The 26181-nt window shown below is 49.5% G+C and overlaps 7 protein-coding genes across 7 annotated transcripts; 4 read left to right on the top strand and 3 right to left on the bottom strand.

The window, feature by feature from the left end:
• Positions 1-104: 104 nt before the first annotated feature.
• Positions 105-1965, bottom strand: ONS95_005263 (uncharacterized protein; the record flags this gene model as incomplete). The annotated part of the gene is made up of 3 exons (XM_058498663.1): positions 105-1153; positions 1228-1295; positions 1343-1965. 3 exons carry the CDS (start codon positions 1963-1965, stop codon positions 105-107), a joined length of 1740 nt encoding a protein of 579 aa, XP_058350928.1.
• Positions 1966-4132: 2167 nt separating this feature from the next.
• On the bottom strand, positions 4133-5990 carry ONS95_005262 (uncharacterized protein; the record flags this gene model as incomplete). Its single annotated transcript, XM_058498662.1, has 5 exons — positions 5920-5990; positions 5261-5867; positions 4650-5109; positions 4506-4592; positions 4133-4417 (listed from the first exon to the last, which is right to left on the bottom strand). The coding sequence occupies exons 3-5, from the start codon at positions 5025-5027 to the stop codon at positions 4133-4135; spliced, it is 750 nt and encodes a 249-aa protein (XP_058350927.1). The 5' UTR covers positions 5028-5109; positions 5261-5867; positions 5920-5990.
• Positions 5991-6901: 911 nt separating this feature from the next.
• Positions 6902-11779, top strand: ONS95_005261 (uncharacterized protein). The gene is made up of 5 exons (XM_058498661.1): positions 6902-7299; positions 7368-9242; positions 9287-10153; positions 10202-11329; positions 11414-11779. The coding sequence occupies exons 2-5, from the start codon at positions 8492-8494 to the stop codon at positions 11587-11589; spliced, it is 2922 nt and encodes a 973-aa protein (XP_058350926.1). The 5' UTR covers positions 6902-7299; positions 7368-8491; the 3' UTR covers positions 11590-11779.
• Positions 11780-11933: 154 nt separating this feature from the next.
• Positions 11934-14600, top strand: ONS95_005260 (uncharacterized protein). The gene is made up of 3 exons (XM_058498660.1): positions 11934-12806; positions 12857-13586; positions 13639-14600. The coding sequence occupies exons 1-3, from the start codon at positions 12579-12581 to the stop codon at positions 14247-14249; spliced, it is 1569 nt and encodes a 522-aa protein (XP_058350925.1). The 5' UTR covers positions 11934-12578; the 3' UTR covers positions 14250-14600.
• On the bottom strand, positions 14565-24437 carry ONS95_005259 (uncharacterized protein). The gene is made up of 13 exons (XM_058498659.1): positions 21262-24437; positions 20809-21178; positions 19824-20639; positions 19219-19681; positions 19071-19159; positions 18845-19006; positions 18556-18777; positions 18229-18441; positions 18012-18153; positions 17551-17908; positions 17314-17456; positions 16193-17220; positions 14565-16006 (listed from the first exon to the last, which is right to left on the bottom strand). Exons 2-13 carry the CDS (start codon positions 21172-21174, stop codon positions 14876-14878), a joined length of 5133 nt encoding a protein of 1710 aa, XP_058350923.1. The 5' UTR covers positions 21175-21178; positions 21262-24437; the 3' UTR covers positions 14565-14875.
• ONS95_005258 (uncharacterized protein) lies at positions 23056-23925 on the top strand (the record flags this gene model as incomplete). Its single annotated transcript, XM_058498658.1, has 3 exons — positions 23056-23434; positions 23518-23638; positions 23694-23925. 3 exons carry the CDS (start codon positions 23056-23058, stop codon positions 23923-23925), a joined length of 732 nt encoding a protein of 243 aa, XP_058350924.1.
• A 334-nt stretch (positions 24438-24771) lies between the features above and the next one.
• Positions 24772-26079, top strand: ONS95_005257 (uncharacterized protein). Its single transcript, XM_058498657.1, has 2 exons — positions 24772-25695; positions 25773-26079. Exons 1-2 carry the CDS (start codon positions 25250-25252, stop codon positions 25888-25890), a joined length of 564 nt encoding a protein of 187 aa, XP_058350922.1. The 5' UTR covers positions 24772-25249; the 3' UTR covers positions 25891-26079.
• Positions 26080-26181: the final 102 nt, after the last annotated feature.

Here is a 26181-nt window from a genome sequence, read left to right as displayed (position 1 = left end):
GCATCATTTAATACTTCTCAACTCCACCCATCTAAACCAGACGCCGCTGCAGCAAGCTTAATACCTTCAAGCTCCAAATGTATAATTTCTCAATCTCACCTTCATCACGCAGCCCCACCAACAGCCATAAACAACTTCTCCCTCTTCATCCCCGCACTCAACACCAGCACCACCGCACCAGCAGTAACAACCAGGATATACGTCTTACTCATACTCTCCACAATAGCATGCAGCACCCCAGCCTGCAACTCCGGACTCAGACCCGCCACAAAATCACTCCCCGCGCCCGCAATCGCAGCCTGGATATCACTCCTCGGCACCATCGGCATCAAAGCCGCAATCTTATCCTGCGACCCATTCAGAAAAACCGAATTCGCAATCGCCAGCGCGATCGTAACACCCGTGACCTGCGCACAGGTTATAAACCCCACCGCCGAAGCGATATTCTCCGGCTCGACAATCGCCTGAGCTACGGAGAATGAAGCCTGTGCGAACAGACCCGTGCCGAATCCGATGAGGATGCTGTACCCGTAGACGGTGGCCGTCGCGGTGTGTGTCCCGACTGTGTACATGAGGGCGCCGCCGATGATGACGAAGATCCCGCCGAGGGTGTACCATGGCATGTAGTACCCGTATGCGGAGAGGATGGCTCCGTTTCCGATGACGGCGAAGATCATGAGGAAGATGAAGGGGAGGAGACGCACGCCTGCTTCGAGGGCGGAGTCACCACGAGTGTATTGGAAATAGATGGGCATCATGTAGATAGGGATGAAGACCGCTGTTCCTCCCGCAGCAGTCATAGCGAACAGAATGAGAATGGTGCGTGACTTGAAGAACTCAATGGGGAAGATACGCCGGGAGGTGTTGGTGAAGATCGTGTAGACTTGTTGCAGGCCGAGAAGGATGAAGAGGACACCAGAGCAGATGAAGAGTCCGATGATGGTGCCGCTGTTCCAGGCGTATTGGATGCCGCCGAATGAGATGGCCATGACGCCGGAGATGAAGGCGCCGAGGGTGAGGAGCGTTCCGAGGTAGTCCATCTCACGGGCGCGGTCTTTCAGAGTTACTCCTGGGCGGGGATCGTGGTTGGGGAGCATGAAGAGGTAGACTGGTGCGCATACGGCGCCGATGCAGAGATTGATGTAAAATGCCCCTTTCACAAATGTCAGCGTCCGCGTACAGAACAGAACTCAAGAATTGAAAGAAAAACAGTTTCATGGTACTTACATCGCCATCCAGCAGACGAATCCGTGAATGCTCCTCCAATGATCGGCCCTAGCACCGTGCCGAGACCCCTGATGGCTGTCAGAAGGTTATCTTGAATAGAATTTTGATGACATACCAGGTGAGACCAGTTCCCCCAACATACATAGGACGCTCATGGATCGTAGTAGTCGCAGCAAGAAGCGTCATAACGCCGACATACATCCCAGATCCTCCCACACCACAGATAGCCCGTCCAACGATCAGAGCATCCATGGTTGGGGCGGCACCACATATCGCGGAGCCGACCTCAAACAACGTGACGCAGAGAATATATGTCCATTTGGCATTGAACTGACCAAAGATCTTTCCCCAGACCAAATTGGTGGCTGCTGCACCGATGAGGAAAGATACACTGAGCCAGCTGAGTTTGGATACGGAGTTGAATTCTCGGACGATGACGGGTTGAACGTCTGCGACGATGGTGTTGTCGAGGGCGAACAGGAAGGTGGAACTTAGGATGGAGAGGACGACGACAATCCATTTCCAGCCTGTGATATCACGGGGTGGTGCTTCTTCTGTTGGGGTTGCGGCTTGTTGTTTTTCTTGATCGATCTCGTCGAGGCCGGCGACGGATGTGTTTTCTGAGACGTCTCGTTGACCTTCCTGCTTATCTGGTGAGAGGAAATTGTTCGACTGGTTGGAAGTGACGCCTTGCTCCTTGTCTGCTGCCAAAACATTGTGTTCGGTATTGGACGCCATTGTGATGGCTTCCTCTTTTTTCTCTCTCAACAACAAAAATGAAGTGTTGATGGAAGTTGAGATGGTGGTTCTCGATTGAAGACAATCGATGAGTGCACAATCAGCCCGAGTGTAAATGACCAGTGATGAGTTTGATGAGAGCAAACGCCAGGTACAAACGGACTCTAGGATTGATATCGAATCTCCGCTTGCAGTCAGAGCAACTGAGAGAGGAACGGGCTTTGATATATACTCGACTAAAGCCCCCAACGGAGAAATATGGATACTTACCTATCAAGGGCATGTAAGGCCTGAGCTTGACCCTCTGAACATGCTGAAGGGTCATTCTCACGCCGATCAAAAGCACCATCTTTCTTGATCTCCACGAAGAACTGCACTTACCACTTCAGGCAGCCATCCGCCAAAGTGGAGTTGTATGAAATTCGAAACTTACAAAGAAAGTCTTAAATGATTCGCTCTCAATCAATCCAGCTACGAGCCCGAAGCACCATTAAATCCGCAATGTCCAAGAGCAGTGGGCTTTCCTGTCAGCGTGGGTCAATGGCACGCCAACGTTTCTGGCGCCAATCTACAAGGCTGGCAGGGGTCGGACTCTTTGCTTCGGACAAAAATGCTTCTGTTGAATCCATGGAGATGTCGCGAAGTGACCTATCAGAATCACAGCGCATCATTTGCACCGTCTGAGTCTGTTTGGTCCCCAATATGAAATTTGGCGGTAGCGCTGACGGGATGATGCAGGGATGCTTAGGGACGCTCTTGAGCCTCTGCCGATTGGCGATGTGGCGCACCTGAGACGGGAATCCCTTGCCCTTACCCGTGGCATGCTGAAAAATCGATAGTGATTTATCAGCGAACAGTTTCGTTGGTATCCAGCCGGTGTGATTTTTGTGCCGCTGAGCGAGGCTACGCTAGGTGAGGTTGAGGCTTGGATGTAGTGGTTGGGTTTTTGCCGTTACAGTACTGTAGCGAGGTCGAGTTGTCCCGAGCTTTTGGTCGTGGTGCTGTAATCATCCCCGAACAGCCGCGGACTACGCGGACTTTGTGGTTCGAGGAGGAATACACGCCCGAGACTTGACTCACTGGGCTATCTTCATTACTACCAGCTGATATGGCGACCAGATCGCGACGATATGGCGTCTTCCAATTCAGTCAGCCTCGAATGATATGGGAATTTTCTGGCCAGTGTGGAACTGCATGGCATCTCTGGCTTCCCTGCTGAGATTTCTTCGGAAACCGGCAAAGTAACTTTCTCTCATCCCATTTACGTACTTTCGTATATGTTGTTCCAGTAGATGTACTGCTCTGACATCTTGGTGTTGCTGACGCTGAAGTAGATATGTAAGCATTTAGGTAGTGTCTACTCGGCCCTGCTGTCGAGATCTGGAATGAGGGGCCGATGCTGGAAACATACAACCGTTGAGTATTGAATACAAAGAGCAACCATGGAGTGGTTGTAATATACGAGAAGCTGGTAGCAGAGAACGGCTTCATGAGTTTGAAACAGAGCCAGGGGATCTCGCTTCGGCCATGGAAGCCAGCCAGGGAGATATTGCAGAAGGCGTCACGTGCAGCCTCATGATCGAAGTTTCCCATGACGGCACAGTGGAAGCAACCGCCTCCTCGTCTGAGTTGTCTCGTGCCAGACCGCGTGGAGGTAAGCTTACATCCATTAAGAAATAACATTTCAGAGTTCTGACCCACAATCAGACCACAAAGACGGTTGGAACTCCTCCGTCTCATGTCAGCCACTCTGCAGCCATCGCTTACTGTGCTCGCTTCTCGTTACTTGGTGCCTTTCGAGCATCACTAGGTATCACTTCCATGCAGCTCATAAATCTAAGATGGACTTGTATATCCACATTCGCACCAGTAGAATGCATGGTTTCTCATTGTCAGCCTTATGGCTAGCTATCGTGCATTAAAATTCATACATACAGCTCATAAAGCGACGGATCGACCGCCAGCCCAAAATCCAAACCCAACCGAACCAAAACACCCCTTCTCCCATCCCAGGCCATCCTTCCCTTACCGACTCCATCCCACAAATATCCTATCCCACGCCAAAACAACTGATCCGCCTCTCCCCATCTACAATCCCCAATTCAACTAACCAAGCTATCTACCACCGACCAAAGCACCGCGTGCTAAATCTTCCAGCTTCTCCCCCTCACAAGAACAGAAGCGCAATAAACGCAGCAAACCCACCCGACCCCACCATCTTCTTCCCTCTCCTCACATCCAGCACAGACGCCGCACCCGTGAACGTCTGAACAGGTACTCCCCCTCCCGTCCCAGTAACACTAGCAAGCGTTGTAGACGACGCCGTGATCCCAGCTGCTATTCCGGCCGTCGTCGTGTTGCCGTAAGCGTATGGAGGTGGCGTTGTTTGCGCTTCGGGCTGCGAGGTTTGTGGGGTGGTTATGTTTGGAGGGACGGTGACGTGGGTGGTTAACTAGATGTGATGTTAGTATTATGTTGATAGATGAAATGGGGGTTTGAAAATTGAAGGTTTGGGGTGGGGTGTAGGGTGCATAGCGTACGGTTGCGGTGGAGTGGATGGTGGTGATGTTCCCGGCGGCGGTTTCGGTGCTGTTCTTTTTGCCGCCGTGGTGGGAGTTGTTCTTTGACTGCGTTTCGTAAGTTAGATTTATTTTCCTTCTAGCTGGAGGATAAAAGATACATACCCCGGATGAGATAATGATCACAAAGATTTCAGAAACACTCGAACTTTTCGACGAGACGGAGACTGCTGCTGCAGCAGATCCTTGCCCTGAGTTGACAATGATGACAGACACATCGCCTCCTTTCATTGTTGACGGAGGTGCCCACGTATAAGAACCTGTATTGGCAGTCTGGGTTGCGATCTGAGCGATGATCACTGATGTATCCGTTGCTCCTGCTGGGACTAATGCGATATCGACTTTGTTACTGAAGCTTTTCGTGTCCCATTCGATGGTACTCTGCTCTCCTACAACCCATTGATCACCTGCTGCAGGCTTCATAATGGTTCCTTGTGCCAAAGACACGAGCGCTGCCACGACGGTGATAAATGAGATCTGCATGTTGGCGAAGTTGTTGGTGACTGTCGAAGATGTCTGTCAAAAAGAAGAGAGAAGTATTGAGAAGTGTTGATGAGATTCAGAGCTGAGCGCGTGTTTATTACCACAAGAAATTATGGCGAAGGAGTGTAAGGCGAGTCTAGCTCAACGAAAAGTAAAATATACAGAATATGGAAGGTATCGGATCAAAGTGAACGATCAACGCGGAGAGGGCGATCACAAGTAGATGTACAAACCTCGATCTGCGGGAAACTCGCCGAGGAGTTCTCTTGTGTGGAAATTTTGAGATGGCATGAAACCCGTCTGGCCTGAAAGCAAGCACCAGAATCCCCCACCAATGATGCTACCCTTCACTTGAGACGATGGATTGCCCGGGATACACCCAGTTTTTGTTTGGGGGACGTTCAGATGGCATAGTGTTGCGGCTGCGATTGGGGGGTTTTAGATGGAAAGTGGGGAATTGCCGGCGGGTTTGAGAGGAACTCTGATTATCTTCGGATGGCATCTGGCTTGTGGCTGTGAGGTTTTGGAATGAGATTTAGTGACACATGACATGAGTGACTTATCCAACTGAACGTTCCAGATAACTTCCACCAAATGAGTCTGGAAGGAACCTGCAGTTGCGGCTCTGGTCTTCCATTATTACCAGCGTCCGCTGTCATCTTTCCATGTCGTGTGGAATTAAGTTCGAGTGTGACGATGCGAACAACAAGCAAACTTAAATGATATGATCTACAGATATGAAGATGAAGATCCGGTCGTGGCCCGATCCAAATAAAGGGCGGATGATAGTGGTGATCTCAAACCTCGCAAGCCTCAAGTTTGAAACTCGCCAGCCGACAACTGGTGGCAATTGGCCAGGCAGGAGCCTAAGCTCGATGGGGGATCGCCTTACCAGCGCATGTTATGCATTTCCGTGATTAGGGTCTGCTTGCTATTTTTGGGTTCTCTCGTCCCGAATCTGCTTCTGATTTTGGAAGGTTGTCCATCAGAGAATCGTGGAGGGGAAATTGTGGGGGAGGATAAGGATTCAGAACCTCGCTTAAGGTTAATTGAGCACGGAGCCTTAAGCTTGATTCTAAGCATCACCGAAGGAAATCCGTATCCAACTCAAATTTGCAAGATAAGGACAATGATTTAACCCATAGGGAATACGTTTTTGCCAAGAGAGGGACCCTTCGTACCTTCCATGTCGCTTCACAATTTGATAAAAGAGTTTCCCCCATCAGCACGCAACAGCGGCTCCTTCCGCTTGCTTGAAATGAGAAAGTCGTACAGTTGAATCCCGCGAAGTTTGGATACCTGTTGAATATGCTGAACGAGACAGCGACGAGTTCTGTCATCTGAGTAAAGCGCAAGGACTGAAGCTGTCAACAACCTCCAGGCAAATGATGTTGTTCACCACCAGGGCCGCGGTATCGCTTATGGATGTCTTTGTGAGCACATTGAGGAAGCCTGGTCTAGAAATATAATTCGGTCTAATAATGGACTAAGGAGAGTTGCTCAAGGGAAGTTTGATTTGGGTTTCTGACTTCCCGTTGCCAGATCCCGTTGTGGGGAGGAGGATATCGTGAATGGTTTGTGGCGAGTGTTTCTGATGTCTCGCTCGCTGTCCAATCATGAGTCAACATAGCTTGTGTGCACCACGAGCGACTTGACACATCCCGCTAACCTTATTTTGATGAAATCAGGGCGACAACACCATGTTCTTGTACATCTCGTGCTTTCGTCATGAGTTCCATGGTCTTTCTCCTTTGTCTTCTCTTGGGCTTATCGTTGCAGCCCTTGCAACATACCAGTCAATCCTGCCTGTTGGGGCCCTGTCCTCGATATCAACACGTATTTGCTCTACGCGAATTTGAGTGTCTTTCAGATTAGGCCTTGTCTTGGATCTTATGTATTTGTGACTGCAAATTGGAGAAAAGTACCTGGATACACGGTAAATGTTGAGTGCTATCTGGATTTGAATGCTTGAGTTTTCGATAACTTGCTATCGATTTTTGCTACCTTGTCGCAATTCTCTTGTTCAGCAATTACTCAATCCTTCCAAACGATCTGTTCTCAGCACGTGTTTGATGCCAAGCAGATTGCTGAATAAACAAATACTGTCCGCGCCACATTGGAAGATAACGATTTCGGGTCCTCGGGAAGCTTTACCGAACGAAGGTGTACGTTGTTCTTTGATATTTGCAGTCATATACCTTCTCCTCAATAAGTATCTGTTGGGTTAGATCCAGGTACGCGGAATCCTGCGAAAGAAATATGATGTCAATCAGTACGCAGTTTAGTACTCAACGCCAAACGCCCCTTGCAGAAGATTGTCTTGACATGCATGATGTCTAGCTCGCTGCACTGTACCTCCTTCCTCATTCTTCATCCGAAGTTCATATCCAACCGGCAGAACCCCGACGCTGTGCCACCACAATTTACCAAACAGAACAGAATCAAAGACGGCTCGTCAACGTGCAATGCAGCGTCGTCATGTTAATCCCGGTTCTCCTGAGAGCTTTGGCCTCTTTGGATATCTGCGTGATTCGCTGATTCATCTCGGGAGATGCAGCCTGCCGAAAGTCGATATTCGAAGTTCGGTAGTGCATGTCAGCAGGATGTGATACGAAGAATTGCCAAGAGGTGAAGATTACTGAGTGATTCAGGGGTCCTGGGAATCTTTCTATCTTCTTCGATTGCATTATCTTCATAGTTCCTTTTATGCCTGTTTCCAAGCTGCAGGGCAGGTCATTTATCTTTTAACTTTTCGATCACAGCCTTCTGCGTAACAGTCTTGCTATAAAGTCGTTTTTTTCCCTTTTTCGCCAGCTATTGAAAACTTATTCCAGCCAAGGCTGCAGCGGGTTTTAGAGAAGAGATGATTGACCGAGAAACCGTTCTACCTTCCAAGTTTGGATGAGTCTGATGGTATGCTGACAAGCTTTCTGCTTATCTTTTATCGATCCTACAACTTTTCGATCATCAATTCAACATCTCAACATTTCTCAGCGCAGGGGTCTGATATTGCCATGAATTCCAAGGACAGGAATTGGAAGGTGGGACGAAACTGGCTGCACAGATGAGGAGAGGTCTCGAAGCTTCCCGTATTTGGTTCGTCTTGCAGACCGACCTTGATCGCAGGTCAGGGCTCTTGTAATCGCAACTTCAAAATTCAATCGTATTGTGGGCATTACCACTGTTGAGTTCCCCTATTCTCGATTTGCTATGAGCGACTCCTTTCACTCATGGGTAGGGAGTCATGTCCTGATCTGGCTCACGAGATACGAACCATGCGTTTGATTGCGGTTGTACAATGTCTTCTTCTGGTTTGCGAGCCAGGACAGCCTCGAACAGCCTTCCACTATCAACTTAGCTCTCATGTCCTATCAAGTTTGCCGTAATCTGAGAGCATCTATAAATCGAGGGTAAAACCACAATGAAGTTCTGGAAGTCTTGTTAGGCAAGGCGTCAAGACAGCAATGGCTTTCTCCGTTCTCAGCCTCGTGGCTCTAACTTCAATTGTCTCGGCAGCCACCGTCTCAGAGATTCCCATTCCAACCGCTACTCCAGGAGCATATCCTTTCAACAAACAACCTGGCCAGTCTTCATTTATCATTGAACTCAAGAAAGACAGTTCTCTTCGCAAGCGCTCACATGATGAGTTCCACAAGCGCGCCACGGACTTGAACATCGACTATTCTGTCCAGCGAGAATTCACCGATGCCGGATTATTCTACGGACTCTCCATCAAATTGACTGGGAACAGCACACTCGATGAAGTCAACAGCACCTTGAGCTCCATCCCTGAAGTCGTAGCTGTCTACCCGAACCGTCGGGTTGCTAAACCAACTCCCGTCCAAACTCAGGGAAATCTCACCTGGACGGAGTTCAAGGTCGATGGCGCTCTCAACCAGACATGGATTCCAATCGATGCAAATCCGGAGCTTCCTCACATAACGGGCACAATGGATACTACCAGTGCTTTGAAAATGGCTGATGTTGATAAACTTCATGCTCTTGGGATCAAAGGCAAGGGAATGAAGATTGCGTTTGTGGATACAGGTATTGACTACACTCATCCGTCACTTGGACGAGGCTTTGGTCCCGGGAAAAAGGTTGCTGGTGGATTTGGATTTGTTCAGGATGATTGGGACGGACGAAGCGAGCCGATCTCGAGTCCAACGCCCCTTACCACTTGTTATTCAGGAGGGCATGGTACTCACGTTGCTGGTAAGTCTGCTGATAGCTAGCAAATTGCCGCTAATGGATCCAAGGAATTGCCGGAATGGTCGATCCTCCTAATATTGGGTTTGGGATGGTCGGGGTCGCACCAGAAGCCTCTCTCTATATGTACAGAGTCTTCAGCTGTGTCTACGACTACACTGCCGATGACATTATCATGGCCGCCATGATCCAAGCTGCAAACGATGGCGTCGATGTGATCAGCATGTCTTTAGGCTCTCTCAATCCATTCCAAGGAGCAACTCCCTACACGAGTCTCGTAAACTCCATCACGAGTCGAGGCATCGCTGTTGTAGCTGCCAATGGAAATGATGGGCGCATTGGCACTTATGGACTGTCTACTCCAGCCAGTGTAGGAACTGCACTTGCCGTGGGCTCAGTCACGAACGAGAAATTTCCTTCCGCCTATACAGCAGCAGGCTCAGATGGCAGTGCTTACGAGTATTTTTCTGTCTGGCCCCTGATCCTTCCATCGGCTCTGACTGTCTACTCTCATGGTGTTCTATGCACTCAATCGGCATGGGCCAACACAGCCGCAGCGTACAACAAAGATCCAGACAACATCATTGTCATCGCAGGTGTCACTCGAAGCTGTCCTCTGTCGTCTCAGATGAGTGGAGCAGCATACTTCGGCATCAAATATCTCCTCGCTTACAACATCGATCAAGATCCAGTCAGCCAAGACGCTGAGCTTCAAATTCCTTTCGAGGTAACAACTTTGGTTGTGGATCCTAGAACTGGTGCGAGTATCCTTCGGAAGGTCAAGCCTGGAAGTACTTATAAGATGAGCTTTACCGACCCGAAAGTCAAAAGCGAGAGGTTGACAACGGGTGGCATGATGAGTAACTTCTCTTCATTTGGTCCAAGTTGGGATACGGTTGCTTTGAAACCACAACTGAGTACTTGCTGTATCTTCGAGTGTGTTTGGTGATGCTGACATGGTCTAGGTGCTCCCGGTGGGAAGATCCTGTCGACTTGGCCATTAGGTCCGTACGGTGGCTATGCAATTATCTCGGGAACATCCATGGCGACTCCTTTCGTCGCGGCTTGCTACGCGCTTGTACGATCTCAAAATCTTGGTCTTTCAGTCGAGCAAGTCATCAATCGTATGCAGGCGACTTCTGAACCGATGCCTTATGTCTACGATCATTCGTTCCCGTCCACGGTCGCTGATCAAGGAGCTGGGATGGTCAATCCGTACAAAGCTATCATGTACAAAACAACCATCTCGCCATCACAGCTTGAGCTAAAGGACCTTTATATCTACGAGAACGCTCCACAGACCATCCGGATTGACAATGCATCGCCAAAAGCAAAGACGTATACCATCAAACACCAAGGAGCTGGATATGCCGAGTTCTATCCCTATCCAGACCTTCTCGAATCAGCTTCAGGAAACGCCTACGGCCAACCTCAATATCCCATCTACGGCTCCGCTTCATTCGACGTGACCAGCATCACCATCCCCGCAGGCGGATCCTACAACCTCGCCGTGACGTTCGCCCCACCAAAACTCACACCCGCCCAAATCCAACAAGTCCCCGTCTTCTCCGGCTTCATCCAAATCTCCACCAGCGGCGAAGACTTCTCCATCCCCTACCTCGGCCTCCCCTACGACAAACGCACCACGCCCGCCATCGACCTCCGCAACATCACCATCTCCGCCGGCTCGGAAACCTACCAGTGCGCACAGCCTTGCGTGTTCAACTACCCGGGCCTCTACGACGACGATGCCACATGGAAAGTCAAGATCAACACGCAATTTGAGACGTTCAACTTGTCTAAATGGGAGTTTCCCAATATCTATGTTAATCTTCTGACTGGTGGTGCGGATTTCGAGGTCCATGTTTTGCAGGGGAATACGACTTTTGTGCCGACGCATTATGGGTTCGATCCGAAAGCTGAGAACGGGAAGAATTATACGTATATGGATCCGGGGATTGTGCCGCGTGATACGTTCAGGGGCGTGCCGAGTTATGGGTGGGTGCCTGATAGGTCGCAGTTCAACAATGCTGGGCCGTCGGAGACGAAGTATAATTTCTTGCCGTTCACGACGAGTGTTACGCTTTTGTGGGGTATGTCCTTTTCTTCTCATATTTTACTGTTAATGAGTGTGAGCTATATGTCTCTTTGGGAAATGCTGACTTTGTGTTTGATAGGTGCGGTATATTACCATGAATATGATGGGGAGCATTGGGGAGAGTATTTGCCGCCGGGAGATTATCGGATTCTGATCTCGATGTTGAAACCGGGTATTGCGGAGTGGCATGAGGATGGCTGGGAGCATTGGCTGAGTCCTTTAATCAGACTTGAGGGTAACTGGGCTAATACGTGAGGTTGATTGGGATGGTGTGCAGTGAGAATGATTCAATTCAACTCTTCATACTTCTGACGAGACGAGACATTCTTTTCGATTTGGACTTAGGTTGATAGAGGGTTGGAGTCAGCTAGCAGTTACAAAAATTTAAGTAGATAGCACGGGAGCCTCATATCGAGATTTCCTCTCATAAGATAATTGCTGGGACCCTCATGATGTCGGAAATGTGCTTTGCTTGCCTATCTTGTTTACTTTTCCCCACCGCAGAAGCGACACGCGACCCCGCTTCAACGTTCGGAAAAGCCGCCAAGCCTAGCCACAAACCCCAGGCAATGCTTGTCTCGAAGCTTAAAAACTGGACAGCAAAGCTTCGACGGGCAAGAGACTTCTCCGCAACAAATCCACCCATCCAATCCGAGCCAATCCACATTCTATTGCAATCACAATGTTCCGCTTACCTCCATTTCACCGTGCACAAATCGACTTGCACCTCCTCACTTATCTCGAGATAATCTGCCGGCCTTCCTGATCGAGGCATACCTGACTTCGTCAAATGCGCGTCGACATCATTTGTGCTTGTTCCCCCTCCTTGCCGCGTGCTAGAACGCACCAAGAATGGGGGGCTTGCGCTAATATGTTCCGAGGGACGTCGTGCTGATTGGTGGCGGAGACAACCTCGATGACCACATTATTGCTGGCTTCCCGTTCCTGTCGTGGACGGCTATCTAGAGATCGGCATTGAGGCTTGCTGGGTACGTATTTCCGGGACTGTTGAGATAGGGAAATGCGGGGAGTATGGTTTCTATTGTTCAAGAGTTCTTTTGTTTCCTGCTACTTTATTTTCACATAATAGGATTTCCTTTCCTTTAAATTCATTTTGTCGCTTGGCCTCTCTCTTCTACTTTTACTCTTTGTGATACACGAAAGTCGCATATTTGGAGATATATCTACCCCGCATGAGCCTTGTCGTAGCACAGTAGAGAGTAAGGAATTGAGGAATCGCCACGATGGAGAAAGTTCACGATGCATCATTCGACGACCCTGAGAAGAGGGCTGATATCTCTCCCAAAGCCGCATCATTTGATGAGGGGGACAGTAAAGGAGTTACTTTCATCCACGCAGATCCAAACGACGGAGATGAAGCTCTTAAAGCCTTCGAAGGGCAGGAAGCAATCGTCATGACTGAGGAAATGGAGAGGAGTCTCCTACGAAAGATCGATTGGAACCTAATGCCGGTAATCTCCAAATATATTCTCAATATCTGACTTCTTGCTAAAATAGAAAGATGTTATGCGTGGTCTACGGCCTCAATTACCTCGACAAAACCACCCTCTCCTACGCCAGCATCATGGGAATGCAAAGCGCAATCCACTTACACGGAACCAACTACCAATGGCTCGGCAGCATGTTCTACATCGGCTACCTCGCCTGGGAATACCCCACCAACCGACTCCTACAGCGCCTCCCGCTCGCCAAATGGTCAGCTTTCAACATCATAATGTGGGGAGGAACACTGTGCTGCATGGCGGCAGTCAAGAACTTTGCTGGTGCAGTAGCAGTGCGATTCTTCCTTGGTGTCTTCGAAGCAGCAGTCACACCTGGTTTCGCTCTTTTTACTTCTCAATGGTATACAAGACAAGAACAAGGGACGCGTACGGGGATCTGGTTTAGTTTCAATGGGTTTGCACAGATCTTTGGTGGGTTGGTAGCATATGGGATATCGACTGGTGTGAAAAAACATGGTGCGGTGATCGATTCGTGGCAGATTGTGTTTCTAGCCATTGGACTGATTACAGTGATGGTGGGGTGTGTGTTCTTGTATTTCATGCCGGATAATCAGCTCAATGCGAAATTCCTTACGCAGAAGGAGAGAGTTATGGCGATTGAGAGGATTAGGAAGAATCAGCAGGGAGTGGGAAACAAGCATTTTAAGATGTATCAGTTTAAGGAGGCGTTGACGGATCCGATGACTTGGGCTTTTGTCTTCTTTGCCTTGGTAGCAGATATACCCAATGGTAAGTTTGTTGACCCCGCGTCACTTCTCGATCTCCAGCTAAACATCTCTAGGTGGAATATCCAACTTTTTCTCACAGCTCATTGTTTCATTCGGGTACACACCTGACGAATCTCTTCTGTACGGAACTCCCGGCGGGGCTGTCGAAGTGGTATTCCTCATCGCATGCGGATACCTGGGCGACAAGCTCGGCCGCCGAGTCCTAGTAGGCACCTCCGGCATGCTCATCGCAATCATCGGCATGCTCCTGATAGTCTGCCTCCCACTCTCCAACTCCTCCGGCCGACTAGCAGGTTACTATCTCACACAAGCCTCACCAACTGGTTTCGTCGCGCTGCTCTCGCTGATATCCAGCAACGTCGCAGGCTACACCAAGAAAACGACTGTTGGGGCGTTATACCTGATTGCGTACTGTACAGGCAATATCATTGGGCCGCAGACTTTTAGACCAGAAGATAAGCCGAGATATGTGCCTGCGGAGATCACGATTGTGGTTTGTTATGCGTTGTGTACGGTTGATTTGGTGTTGATACATTGGTATTATGTGAAGAGAAGTAAGAGGAATGAGGGGGTGAGGGCGAGACCGGGGTATCGGAAGTTAGATAAGCAGGAGTTTCTGGACTTGACTGATCGGGAGAATCCGGAGTTTGTTTACACGCTGTAATATTCTGGATTCTGGCTGGTTGTTAGCTTCCACAGAGTGTCTGACGTTGATAGCAAAGGCTCTTCATCCATTAAAGCTGTTACCCGCTACTGGTGTGAGAAGGATGTAAGCAGCTTGATCGATTAGGAGATTCAAGCACAATACACATACTGTTGTGGAAATGTCCTGGAATTTTTTGCTGGTACCTGGCTGTCGAAAGGCCTTCTTTGCGAGTCTACAGCGGCGATCCAAAGACAGCAGCGGTGATGAGATCAAATGCGATGGATTGCACAAATGTTTGTTGAGACGAGAAGAAGAAAATGCAATCTTGGACTTGAGGTGTATTTAGCCTATGGCCGCCTCGACTCAACATTGGATGGGATCAGGCTTGATGTGCCATAATCGAAACAATTGGGCAAGAAATATTTTGTATCGTATAAGGACGACAATTCTGTCAATCGATATAGTAAGTGCGTGGCTAGATTAAGTTCCGTGCATCTGTTATGGTGTAAATATTCTTCGTAGCACCATGTTCATATGAAACTGACCAAGTCTTATATTTCTTAAACGCCTGCTATTGAACTACTAACCTCAATCTAGGGTTTTGGTTTAACCCCCTCCTCTTCTTCATCATTCTCTGCCCTGATTTATCCAAACGTGTTAGGGTCCAATCTCAGAGCATAACAGTTATTGCTCATCCGCCCACCCTGCTTGCCATCCGCTCCTTCGCAGTTACAACTATCAATCACGGTCTTGAAATATCGCAGGCACTGCGCCTCGTTGATAACGAACTTGCACCCCTCCTTGATGTTGAATTCGGCCTGGATATGGATCGCCCACCCGCCATTCCCAGGCAGTTCGTAGTTTCGCGATAACGCCACCAACCCCCCACTGCCCTTTTCAGCCTTCAGCTCAGTCCCCTCCTTGCCCATCTCTCTACACGCACTGCGCGCCGTGTTAGCCATTTGCGCATTGACTGCTTTTTGGCCGCTGTTGTAGCATTCGCGCGTATTGGTCATGGGATCTCCAACAGCTAGCGTTGGCGTTGGGGCAGGTTTCGTGGTGGTGGTGGAAGTGGAGGTGGAGGTGGTTGACGGTTCATCGCGCGGACATATCGCTTGAGGGTTAATATATGGGCGATGGCTACCGTCACACTCAAATGGACAGAAGGTGTCGAGGTCCCCATAGTCCTCATCTGTATCGTCATCATTGTCCGGCACGGGAGGATCGTTCGCACCACCCGCTCCTCCTCCCCCTGAGCTACCATGCCCGTATATGAGATCATTCAGCCATGGTGGGCAGTCGAGACTCCCGTTTTGTTTCGTAGCACATTCCTTCCATATAGCATCCTGGATCTCCGGGTCGTCTAGAATACCAACAGTCAGGGTGATTTCACGCTTTGGCCAGCTGCCTCCTGCAGTTGGGGCGGCTGCATTGGGGCCGATTGTGATAGGAGGATCAGGGAAGGGGGCAGTGGGAGTGGCGGTAAGGACGTTGCCGTCTTTATTGGTGTAGGTGACGCCGGGCCAGTGATCAAGCTTGACGGGTTTGGGCCAGAAAGCGGAGGTTTCGCCGGCGCGCTTCTTTAGGTTCCCATCGGAGGGAATGGTGTAGGTGACGGGTTCGAAGAACATATTGGTCATGGTGAGAGGTCTTTGAGTAATGGTGGTGGACCAGGTGCCGTCAGTGACGCTGACGAGAGGGTAGTTGACAGTCCGAGTTGCACCTGTCCAGGGCGGGATGACGACTCGACAAGGTGGAGCGCAAGTAAATCCTGGCTATTAAGGGAATTAGTGACTGATATTGGAGAAAGAGGAAAGGAAAACGTGTTTCGAGACTGTCTCCCGAGAACCTCTGACAAAAAAAACCAAATTCCCAAGATACATATATACTCTTAGGCACTCCGCAGATTGCAACTCCTCTAAGCTCTGAAACCTTTGTCGTGGTCCTTGGAAATTGCTTACATTGTCCATTTCCCAAATTTTGGGGTGCAAATAAAACATCTCGGCTAGCGCTCCATCGGAGTCAATATCCATCAACGACATCTGCGACCAACTCGGATGCGTCTTGACGTTGAGATAATCCAGCGCCGAAATTGCCTTGCCATTCATCACGGCCATATACTTCGCACCAATGGTAATCAGCTGCTGGATACGCACCCCGGAATGGTTGTCGTCCAGGAGCATCAGCACCTTTTGGCACGCGTGCACGTCGATGCAGTCTTGTGCGTATGTCGAGAACCAGCTGTACAGCCCAGCGCCGGCAATCATAACATTGGCGCAGCCGCGCATAATGACGGCCCACGACTCATCACACCCTCCCAACTCATCCTGCTTGCCAGCGGTGCAATTGGCATAAGAGGGATCGCTGGGAAACACACCCACCGTTTCTGTAAATGGTGCCGGCGGCTTTGGTGTCGGCTGGAAGTATGGAGATTCGGTCTGGATCATGCCCGCAAAGACATTCTGGGCTTTGTTGAAGTTGTACTGGTAGAACACAGCGTGTTCTGACGCTGTTCCGTACAGCCATGTTGGGCGAACACTCTCAATCAGGAATCCTCGCGCCACATAAATGGAGTTCTGTACCATGGTGTTATTGGCATCGACCAGATCTGGATCGTCAATCATGTGATCGGAACCCCATAACCACACGTTCTCGAAATATCCCGATGCCAAAGGCGTAATATGCATCATCAGGCTGGCTGCATGGCATCCGACCGACCCAGTACCCGTGGTCAGTGCCGGGCATTCTTGTGGAGTGAGCTGGGTGCCGGTTGCTCCCCCGAGCCGGGCATGACAGTCCCACATGCTGGCGGAGCCAGCCCTCGCTCCTCGCACATTCCACTGCACGAGGATTAGACCTGGGGTAGAGCCACGGCTGGTGAACAGCAGGTCTTGCATTTCGATGTCTCCCACGTCGCCGTTCTGTCCGACCTGTAGCATGACTTTGGGATTCATGGCGTCTTGGAAATAGGATCCCGACGCCATAAGCTCTACTCAGCTAGTTAGCATCGTGACCTCTTTCGTTTTACTTAGGATATGAGGGAGTTTAGAAGATGGAAGTGAAGGAAGTAAAGCTTGCTTACGGGACCATGTCTCGCCAACTATCTTGCACCCAAGAGGCACAACCACTGTCCCTGTTAAGATATACGAGCCGGCGTCAAGAACCAGGATCTTGCCCTGGGATTCATAAAGCGCCCGCTGCAAGGCCGCTGTATCGTCCGTTTTCCTGGACACCTTTTAGTCAGTACTGAACATACAAAATATAGAGAGCTAACGTGAAAATCGACTTGACATATTGCCCAAGGAGCAGTGTAGCTTACCCATCCCCTTTCGCGCCGAAGTTCTTGGCATGAACAAAGTCCCCCACAGGTCGGTCCTGGTACTGTGGTCTAGCTCGCTCGAAATACGCCCCTTTAGAATCGAGCAATTCCGGTACACGGCGGAAGCTGTTGTCCGCCTTCCTCCCAAGGCTAAAGTCGGGGCCTGCTTTGTGGTAAGCGGGACCGACTGCCCAATGTTTGACTGTACCCGAAGCCGGGGTTGCGAGGAGGACAGCACCGCTTGTATCTGCTACGACCTTGGAAACACCTGAGACAGCTACGTTGTCCATGATAACCCCTGTGCTTCCCGAGCCGACTTTGTCTTGTCGTGGAGCGATGAGCACGGCGGTGTTAACATCTGTGGAGCGCTTTTAGCATGTGTATTCAACTTTCTGCGAAATTTGAATCATGTTCGAGGATCAATCTATGAAACGATTTTTTTTCATGGAGAATAAACTTACTGTTGAAAGTTGAGTCGACAACTGAGACTGAGGCAATATTACCGTTACCACCAGATGTCTGCCGCTTAGCTGTAGCCGCAGTGGTTTCCTGCAGCAGGCGGAAACCCACTCCAACGTTTGTCATAGTAACGGACTTCCAAATCTACATCATGGAAATTTTCCATCAGCCGCTGCACCGACACCACGAAAGCAAGAAAGGAAAGTCAAGAAAACTTACCCAACCCCAATCCCAAATCACCTGTACACCCGTATCACATCCAATAAAAGTCAGGCGCTGCGCTGTGAATTGCTGGCTGCCGGCATACATCCCGAATCCACCTCCACGGAACGTAACGTCAGTAATTGAACCACCGCTGCCATTCTCAGCAAAGATGCCACGCATTTTTGTCCCGGATGTTGCGATAATCTCGACATTTTGTAAACTGGTGGCCTACGAAAATGGTTAATTCGATCAGCAGAGCTACTGAAATATTGGGGAAACGATTAAGTGAGAGGTTGAAAGAGGCAGTTCAGTCATGAGATTACTGGTCGGAAATTTACTAACCTGCGCCACCTGCCAATGCAAACCCGCAACACCCTGCGATGCCCTCGTCTTTGTGATGTCGATTTTGATATTGCGTAATTGTCGGTAGAAATTGGCCGTATTGACATAGTAACTCTGGTCCTGACCGTCGGTGCCGACCCCTCCTCCAGTGTACTCATCAGATGAGAGGACACCGAGCCCGAGGAATGTGCTTGTAGCGGCGAGGGTAGGTGGGTTATTAGCCTATCGCATTGAGTCTCTCAGCATAACAACACAATGCTAAGGTAAATTGTAGAGAAAAGGAACGTACATCACCAATTACTTGCGTGCCGAATGGCATGGGGATGGTGGAGGAGATTCGGTAGGTGCCGGGAGGGAAGTAAACAATGGCGTTCTTGAGAGTCGAGCCATTACACTTCACGCCGCATCGTTTGCCGTCTGTCATAGCCAGCTTGATATACTTGGTATCGTCCTATTTAAGTATAAAAGGTTAGTCAGAAAGTCCGTGAGTTGATGCATAGAGAAGAGGCGCTGACCTGTGTGTTATCACCCTTGGCACCATAGTCTAACACGTTCCGAAATACAGTGTAATTAGAACTATCCCCAAATGATACCGTACCCATACCTAGAGCACAGAGAAAATCAGTCAAAGTATGATTAGCGAATATACTTGTTTTTACTTACGCGCAATATGTTCCATCCAGAACGTGCCTGACGATGCAGCCTGCCTCCTCACAACACTCGCATTACTTTTCAGTCCACCCACTACCTCTGCTTCGGATACCAAGGCTGCTGCATCAGCCAACTCGTCAGTGATATCAAGCAACGGCGATGGCGCGGCAAAATCCGACGTATCACGCCGATCAAGCAGCGTTCCTGGCATGAGCTTGTACTGATTACGTGCTGGGTTGGCATACCGTGCGGCGTTGAGTCGTGTTGCTTTGGCGATTGCCTCTTCCACAAGCTTGCGCGCCTTGTCGAGGTCACTTGAGGTGGCATTGCTGAATCGTGGAGTGGAGGTTGTGTTGCTTGGAAGTGATGAGTTCCCTAAGGCGCGCTTGAGCTTGTTTGGATCGGCACGTGGCACATCAGGAACGACGTCGGGTAGAGCATGGTAGTCGTCGGCATTCCAGTCCGCATCTTCACCCTGTGCGCGGTTTAGTATATGTAATTGATGTCTACTCAGGAACATGGTTGGTCTCTGTCTCTGGTCTCAAGAAATCCCCGACGAGTATATTTTCCAACAACATTCTGGCTTAACGACAAACCGATATCAGAAAACAACTTACAGCTGTAGCAAAGTCCATCCACGGCATGTTATTCATGCCAGATACTTGTGGCATCATCATTTCTGCCGCCTCGGTATGATTGGCAAGAATATGCTGCTGGCTCACAAGTCCTGGTCCCATGGCTTTTAGCTCCTCGACGGTTACCCTGTCGGCCCATCGCCAGAAGGCTTCGTGATTCAGATCAAAGAGCTCCTCGGAACTCAAATGCTCCTCTTTCAATGTCGCATTCCTCTCCGCCAGGATTTCTCGCTTGGCCTGCTGGACCGGCTTGATCACATTCGCCAATCCGGGACTAAACGCCGTCACCGTCGCCGCAACCCCAGGGTAAGGATTGGTAGTGGCGAGGGTTCTGCGGAACTCGAAGAATGCGACGCTTCCTTTATCTTGATACCACGGGAACGCGGTGGGACGGGCTTTGATCATACTTTTCATCGTTTGTTGTAGCACGTTGTGAGCTGTGGCTTGCCAGTTCTGCTCCGCCTTGACTTTGATGCGCAATCCAAAAAGCGAGAAGCGCCCGTTACATCGAAAAGCGGCACACCGCGACTGTGACGGGTCCGCCAATGCCTCTGGAGAGTTGAACCCGTTACCGCCCTCGATCCAGGTTGCTGGCGGGAACTCGTCGCATGTGTACCGCACCCAGCTAGGTATCTTATTACCCTGATTATCTCTTTTCGCCTTGATCTCGGCAATGGTTGTCCCTGGTTCCAGATCCTTATACTGCCATGGGCCGTCATGCCGCATGATGATGTTCTGGTCCGAGTGTGGGCAGTTTGTATTCGAATTCCAGGTGCCGCACGAAGCTGACCGCCGCCGCTGTGGCAATCGAATTAGCAAGAAAAACTTTCAAAGTGCGAGCTTCAAGAGCAAGGAGCTTCTTCATAGCTGATATGATTGGACATTTCGGCTAACTTTTGGCTTCTGGGGTCCCATTTCTTACAGCTGCCAGATAGAAAATGACTCTTGTTTGTGAAAATTTGCTTACCTGATTACGGGCAGTCGATTTTTTTCCCGTCATGAAGTCATATGTAAACCGATTTGGCACAGGCCGGGCCTGACCCCGTGGCGTTGCGTACCAATTTGCGGCGTTCTTGCAAATATCTCTCATGTAGAAACAATTGTACTCGAGCACCACCAGCTCTGGCGTGAGGTCAATAACGCGCTGAAGCGGGTCATTCGTTGTCGGACGCCATTGCTTCGCTTGAATGATGCTTCCGCCCGTGGGCGCCGGGACCCATCCCGATGTCACGGCTTGGATGTATTGTGCGTGAGCAAAGGCCGGCTGCTTCTGTTGTGGTAGGAGGGAGATGAGGCCGAGGAGAGGCAACAGCCAGAGACTGAGAGAATTCATAGCTCTTCCCAAAGATTAGCCCATGCATTGAAAGTAACGTACTAAATTCAACACAAAGCTGGATAGATGGGATATCAGAGGACATACATCTAGATTGCTTCTAGTATGAATCTCGATATCCCGCATGGCAGATACTGAAAATCTTGATGTCTTGCCTTTGTAATGTATCTGGCAATGTCTTTTTCACATGTTATGTTGTAGCTTGCCACAATAGAACTGCAGAACCCGGGTAGTTTGGAAGGTTGGAATACTGCACGTAACTGCGGCGTAACTGACCGAGGGAAAGAAGAAACTAATCTTCAGACCTCGATTATCGAGGCAAGAAAAGCTTCAACAAAAGTAAAAACACAGTAGCTAACTGAAAAGGCCAATTGGATTTGGACCAAGAAAGTGTTACCAAAAAATGCACTTTTAGAAATGGAAATTGGGAAATGTGAATGAATATATAACGCGTATATATTACAGAACTAGGTCCAAGAATATGAGATACGAGAGAATGTACGGAGGTATAGCTAGTATGTTTTGCCCCATGTCGATCTGGGTCCTCCAAAACTCGAAACTTCAATATGGTATAGCTCGCTCCTCAGATATCAGGAATACACAAAAATTGCAGTACTACATTCAATAAACAAGTACAAACACCCTGGGGTAGCTATCCCCAACTTTTTTCGCTATGGTAGCAGAATTGGGTCGGGAAAGAGCACAACCCTGCGAAAAACAGGGGTAAAACACATCAGCTGTACCTTTGTACAAGTGAAGAATATATTACAAACCCTCGGTGTTCTGAACAGCCCGCGTAGCCAAGCCTTGACTTCAAGATCTGACCACCAAGCTTGTGAACCGGAAGTTGCTGATTATGACTTTTTGTGCTGCACTCTCGCTTGAGGTGTCAACAGCTGATTAAATCGAATTCAGCCGAGAAGCTGTAAGCTCAAAAACGGGAAGACGTTCGACCCCCAATCGCAAATATTGAAGATATTACCATGATCTGCAAGGGTCGCGCTATGTCCTGCATTCCTTCGAAAAGACTCATGGGTATCTCATGCCGTCGGTATTCACACCGCGTACGGCGGATGACATTCCGTTCTATTGCAACGACAGGCTGATGCTGTCGAATATCAAGTGTAAGCAGAGTGGTCTTGATCGAGTTGAGATCCGCTTTCGCCTAGGTCATCTGGCTTGGTTTGCCTCGAAGATGCTTGTCGTGAAGAGAATCTCCTGCATATCAACCTTGCCGGTTCCTGTACTCAGCCTTACCCGCGCACGGCGCGGATGTCAAGCCTTTCTATTGCAATATCCGGTTAATGTTGTCGGATATCCGATTCAAGAAGGTTGAGGTTAAACGAGTTGAGGGCCGCTTACGCCAAGGTTGTCTGTTGTGGTATACCTTCGACGATGCCTGTTGTGAGAATAACCCTAATATATTTTCAACAAGCTTCCTTATACTCTCGCCAGTTGAAAACATCCCTTCGTGTTCAAGAAGGACATGCGGTTCAGAAATGGAGAGTCACTGGAGGTCAGCACGGAATATTGCTTACTTGACAAGGGCACCCCTCCAGTCTTTACCACAATTTTCAATCAGCGGCTTCTTGACTCTTGCCAAGATGTTGAAAAATTGAGAAAGTTCGTCCGATGTTGAGATCATGCCAGGGGACTCGGATGGGCACTGCTATTTTCCAACCATGATGCATCCCCCACAGGTTCGCAATAAGCTCATTCGACTTTCATGACGTTCTTGAATCTCCTGAAGCACCACCTGTTTCCATTTTCAACACTCCTTCCATGATACTCGAGTCCAAGTTCAGACTGGATTGAACTCCATTCAACACCAAGCATCGTCCCTCAACTCTCCACCAAGCTCCATATCTTTCAACAGCGATCATGACATTTCTTCATTCTTCCTCCCCTCTTGCTCTCACGGGAGTCTTCCTCATAGCTCTCCTTCACACCGTCTCCGCAGACGATTGCGTTGCGTGGACTTGGTCATGGAACTCCGCGAGGGTGGGTGGCGCCGCTGCCATGGCCGCAACGCCCCCTCTTCGCGCAGCCGTGAATGCCTACCAGCGCGCAGCAAACACTGAGCCTGGCGATGTCAACTGCCGCAGCTGGACGCAAACATACGACAACGTCGGCTACTGGACTTGCAGCCAGCTGGCGGACGACCACGGCATTACACTGGAAAAGTTCTGGATGATGAATCCAACGCTGGCTCCTGACTGCAAGGCAATCAAGCCTAATACAGAGTATTGTGTTGATGGGTGTGAGTTGATACCATTGTTTCTTTGGCGAGACTAGTGTTGGAAAGTGAAGCGGCCATGCTGATGTTTCCGTTTGATAATACAGTCATAGAGCCTCTCCGCTCCACAGATGGATTTTGCGGCCCCAGCCATAAGAACGCAACTTGTATCGGATCGAATTTTGGCCAGTGCTGCAATGCCGGGACTTGGAAGTGCGGGAAGACCGAGTATGTCCCTTTTCTCCCCCAGCTTCTCATATCCTACAGACTGACACCGACACAGTAATGACTGCTCCAATGGCATCTGTTGGGAGGGCCAGTGCGCCGGACACACCATCTACACGACTGATGGCAACTGTGGCTACCAGCACGGCAACTTGCTGTGTGCGGGCAAGTGGGGAGACTGCTGTAGCCTGGATGTGGGTAAATGTGGCACCGGTGAGAAGTTCTGCGGCTCGGCGAATTGCCAATCTGGGAATTGTACGCAGACATCGACAAGTAAGGGGAAGGAATAATGGTAAACCCAAATTGAATGACAGTTAGGTGCGGTGGAGACTTGGTTTTTTTCGGCAGGGTGAGGGATCAGAAGCACTGCGATTACAAATGTCGGAGAGCGAATGCGAACGCCAAGTTCATAGTGCAAAGAATTGGCTGTAACTCAAGAGACCGTGTATCCTGTGACTTGTGTTGAACGTAGATGTCGCGTATGCACGCAAGCTGTGGTTGAATGTGGTTGCGATCATTTCCGCAATTTGTTACCGGATGAATTGATCCTTGTCTTAGGTACCTTGGTAACACCGTCACACAATTCCTGGATCGATATTGGTGTACAGGCGACTGCTACAATATGCGAGGTTACTCACAGTCATGGTTAAATAGAGACGTCGTTGCAAGTCTGATTTGTCGTGCATCCGAGTGCTCTCCAGATGCTACTAGCGGGAGTGGCCCTCTCTCACCAACCCGAGGCGACGCGACCAAAGGGATGGCGGACCGAGGTTTTAGCCGGACTGTCGTCAAAATTACCCCTGGATCGTGCGTCGGCTAATTCTCGCTATGGCGAGAGCCGCATTTGACGGGGAAAATGCTCATATTTGTTGACATCTATGGACTCCTTCAAGAACTCCCAGATCTGTAGGATCTGCTTATGTGCTTTCTACCACTGTCTTGATGATGAAAATGACTATTTTAGCTGGAAAAAAGAGGTATATCTAAATGCCAATAATGTGCTGGGGCTTAAGCGGTTGGTATTATTCGGGAACAACTGTTGATCCGCAAGTGGGACCCACAGTAATCCTGACAACCTTGACATGAACAGAGACAGACATCAGCCCACCGGATACGCCTAATGCAACCTTATCACCAACAAAGTGCGTGCTAGAGCTGAGTTCAACAGCTGCAGTGCATTGTGAGGCAGGGTCTTGCTGTCCATGCCGGCAAATCTGTGCAGGACTTGGAATGAGAATTCTGATATTGTTGACACCTTAGTGCTTATGTTATTGACGAGGCAGCTGCTCGCCAAGGTAAATAAAAGCTTTCTGCAGTCATGCCGAGGCCAAGTCGGAGTGTGTAAATTGCTTTCTTTTTCTCATTCGATGGCTCGCGTGGAGAGATTTCACTGCAGGTCAGAGTACTTTCGGCGTTGAAGCTCGAGTCGGTTATAGGGTAAACAGAAAGTACATCGTGACAGCATGGGGGAATTCCTTCAAATGTCTGGAAATTACTTAAAGCAAGCTCCGCCATGCTCTACAGAATTGCCTAACAACAAAAGCTTCTTCCCGTCTTGTTGCTATACCTTGGATTTAATTAACACGCTAAATCCCAGCACAATCTACACTCACCATGTATCTCTCCAACATTCTTCCCCTTGTCCTCCTCAACCTCGCCACAGCTGCCCGTCTTCCCAGAACATCCCCCTTCCACCGCGACCAAGCAGTGCCCCTCTCCCTACTAGCCAAGCGCGCTTGCGGCGAGACCGCTGTTCAGGTCTGCTACGCCCAGGAGATCGACCCAGAGGACATCGCCTACGCAGCCGCCTTCCTCCGCTACCAGGCAGACAACAACGACAACCCAATCTGGCACATGCCATCCGAGTTCGACTGCAGCGAGTGGACACTGCCCCTGGCGGGAGCAGGCACCGTTTTGGCCCTGGCGAAACATATCAACCCCCGCACAAATTCCGGTGTGACATACACGGATCTGGCGCGTACGATTGATGGTGGTGCGGAAGCGACGCCTGCACAGCTGGCTGCGAGTTTGTTGGGCTCATGTGGAAAAAAGGGAGGACAGTAAGTTGATTTTCCGTACTGTATATGAGAAATTATCGCACGATCGTGACAATTATACATACTAAAGATCTTCTCAGAATGGGAGTTACAGTTGATTTGACCGATCCGGGGTATAAGACACCGGAATATCTTGCGAGTGGGATGAAGCCGACAAATATAATTGTCAAATTGGTGCGAGATCCGGCTTCCTTGTAGATGATGGGCTTCTGCAATTGCGTCTTGGAGAAATACGCGTTGACGAGGGTGTGCTTCGTTGGTGGGAGGTGGAGTTATAATTCTACGTCAGGCACTGGCATCAGTTAGATAGAAGTCGACCAATTATTGTCCAAAGCAGAATAGTGCACACTTCAGGAGAAGGAGACGCTTTACCTCAAACGAAAAAAGGCAACTGTTCCTGTCATCATTCACCCCGGTTCTGGACATAATATTCCAGGCTCTATTATATGTGCCATGAGATGTGATAGGTAGATGAATTTCCAACAATTT

This window comes from Cadophora gregata (assembly GCF_030347475.1).
Source record: "Cadophora gregata isolate MNR1 chromosome Unknown scaffold_16, whole genome shotgun sequence".
Taxonomy (NCBI): domain Eukaryota; kingdom Fungi; phylum Ascomycota; class Leotiomycetes; order Helotiales; family Ploettnerulaceae; genus Cadophora; species Cadophora gregata.
This window is presented reverse-complemented; position numbering and strand designations above follow the sequence as displayed.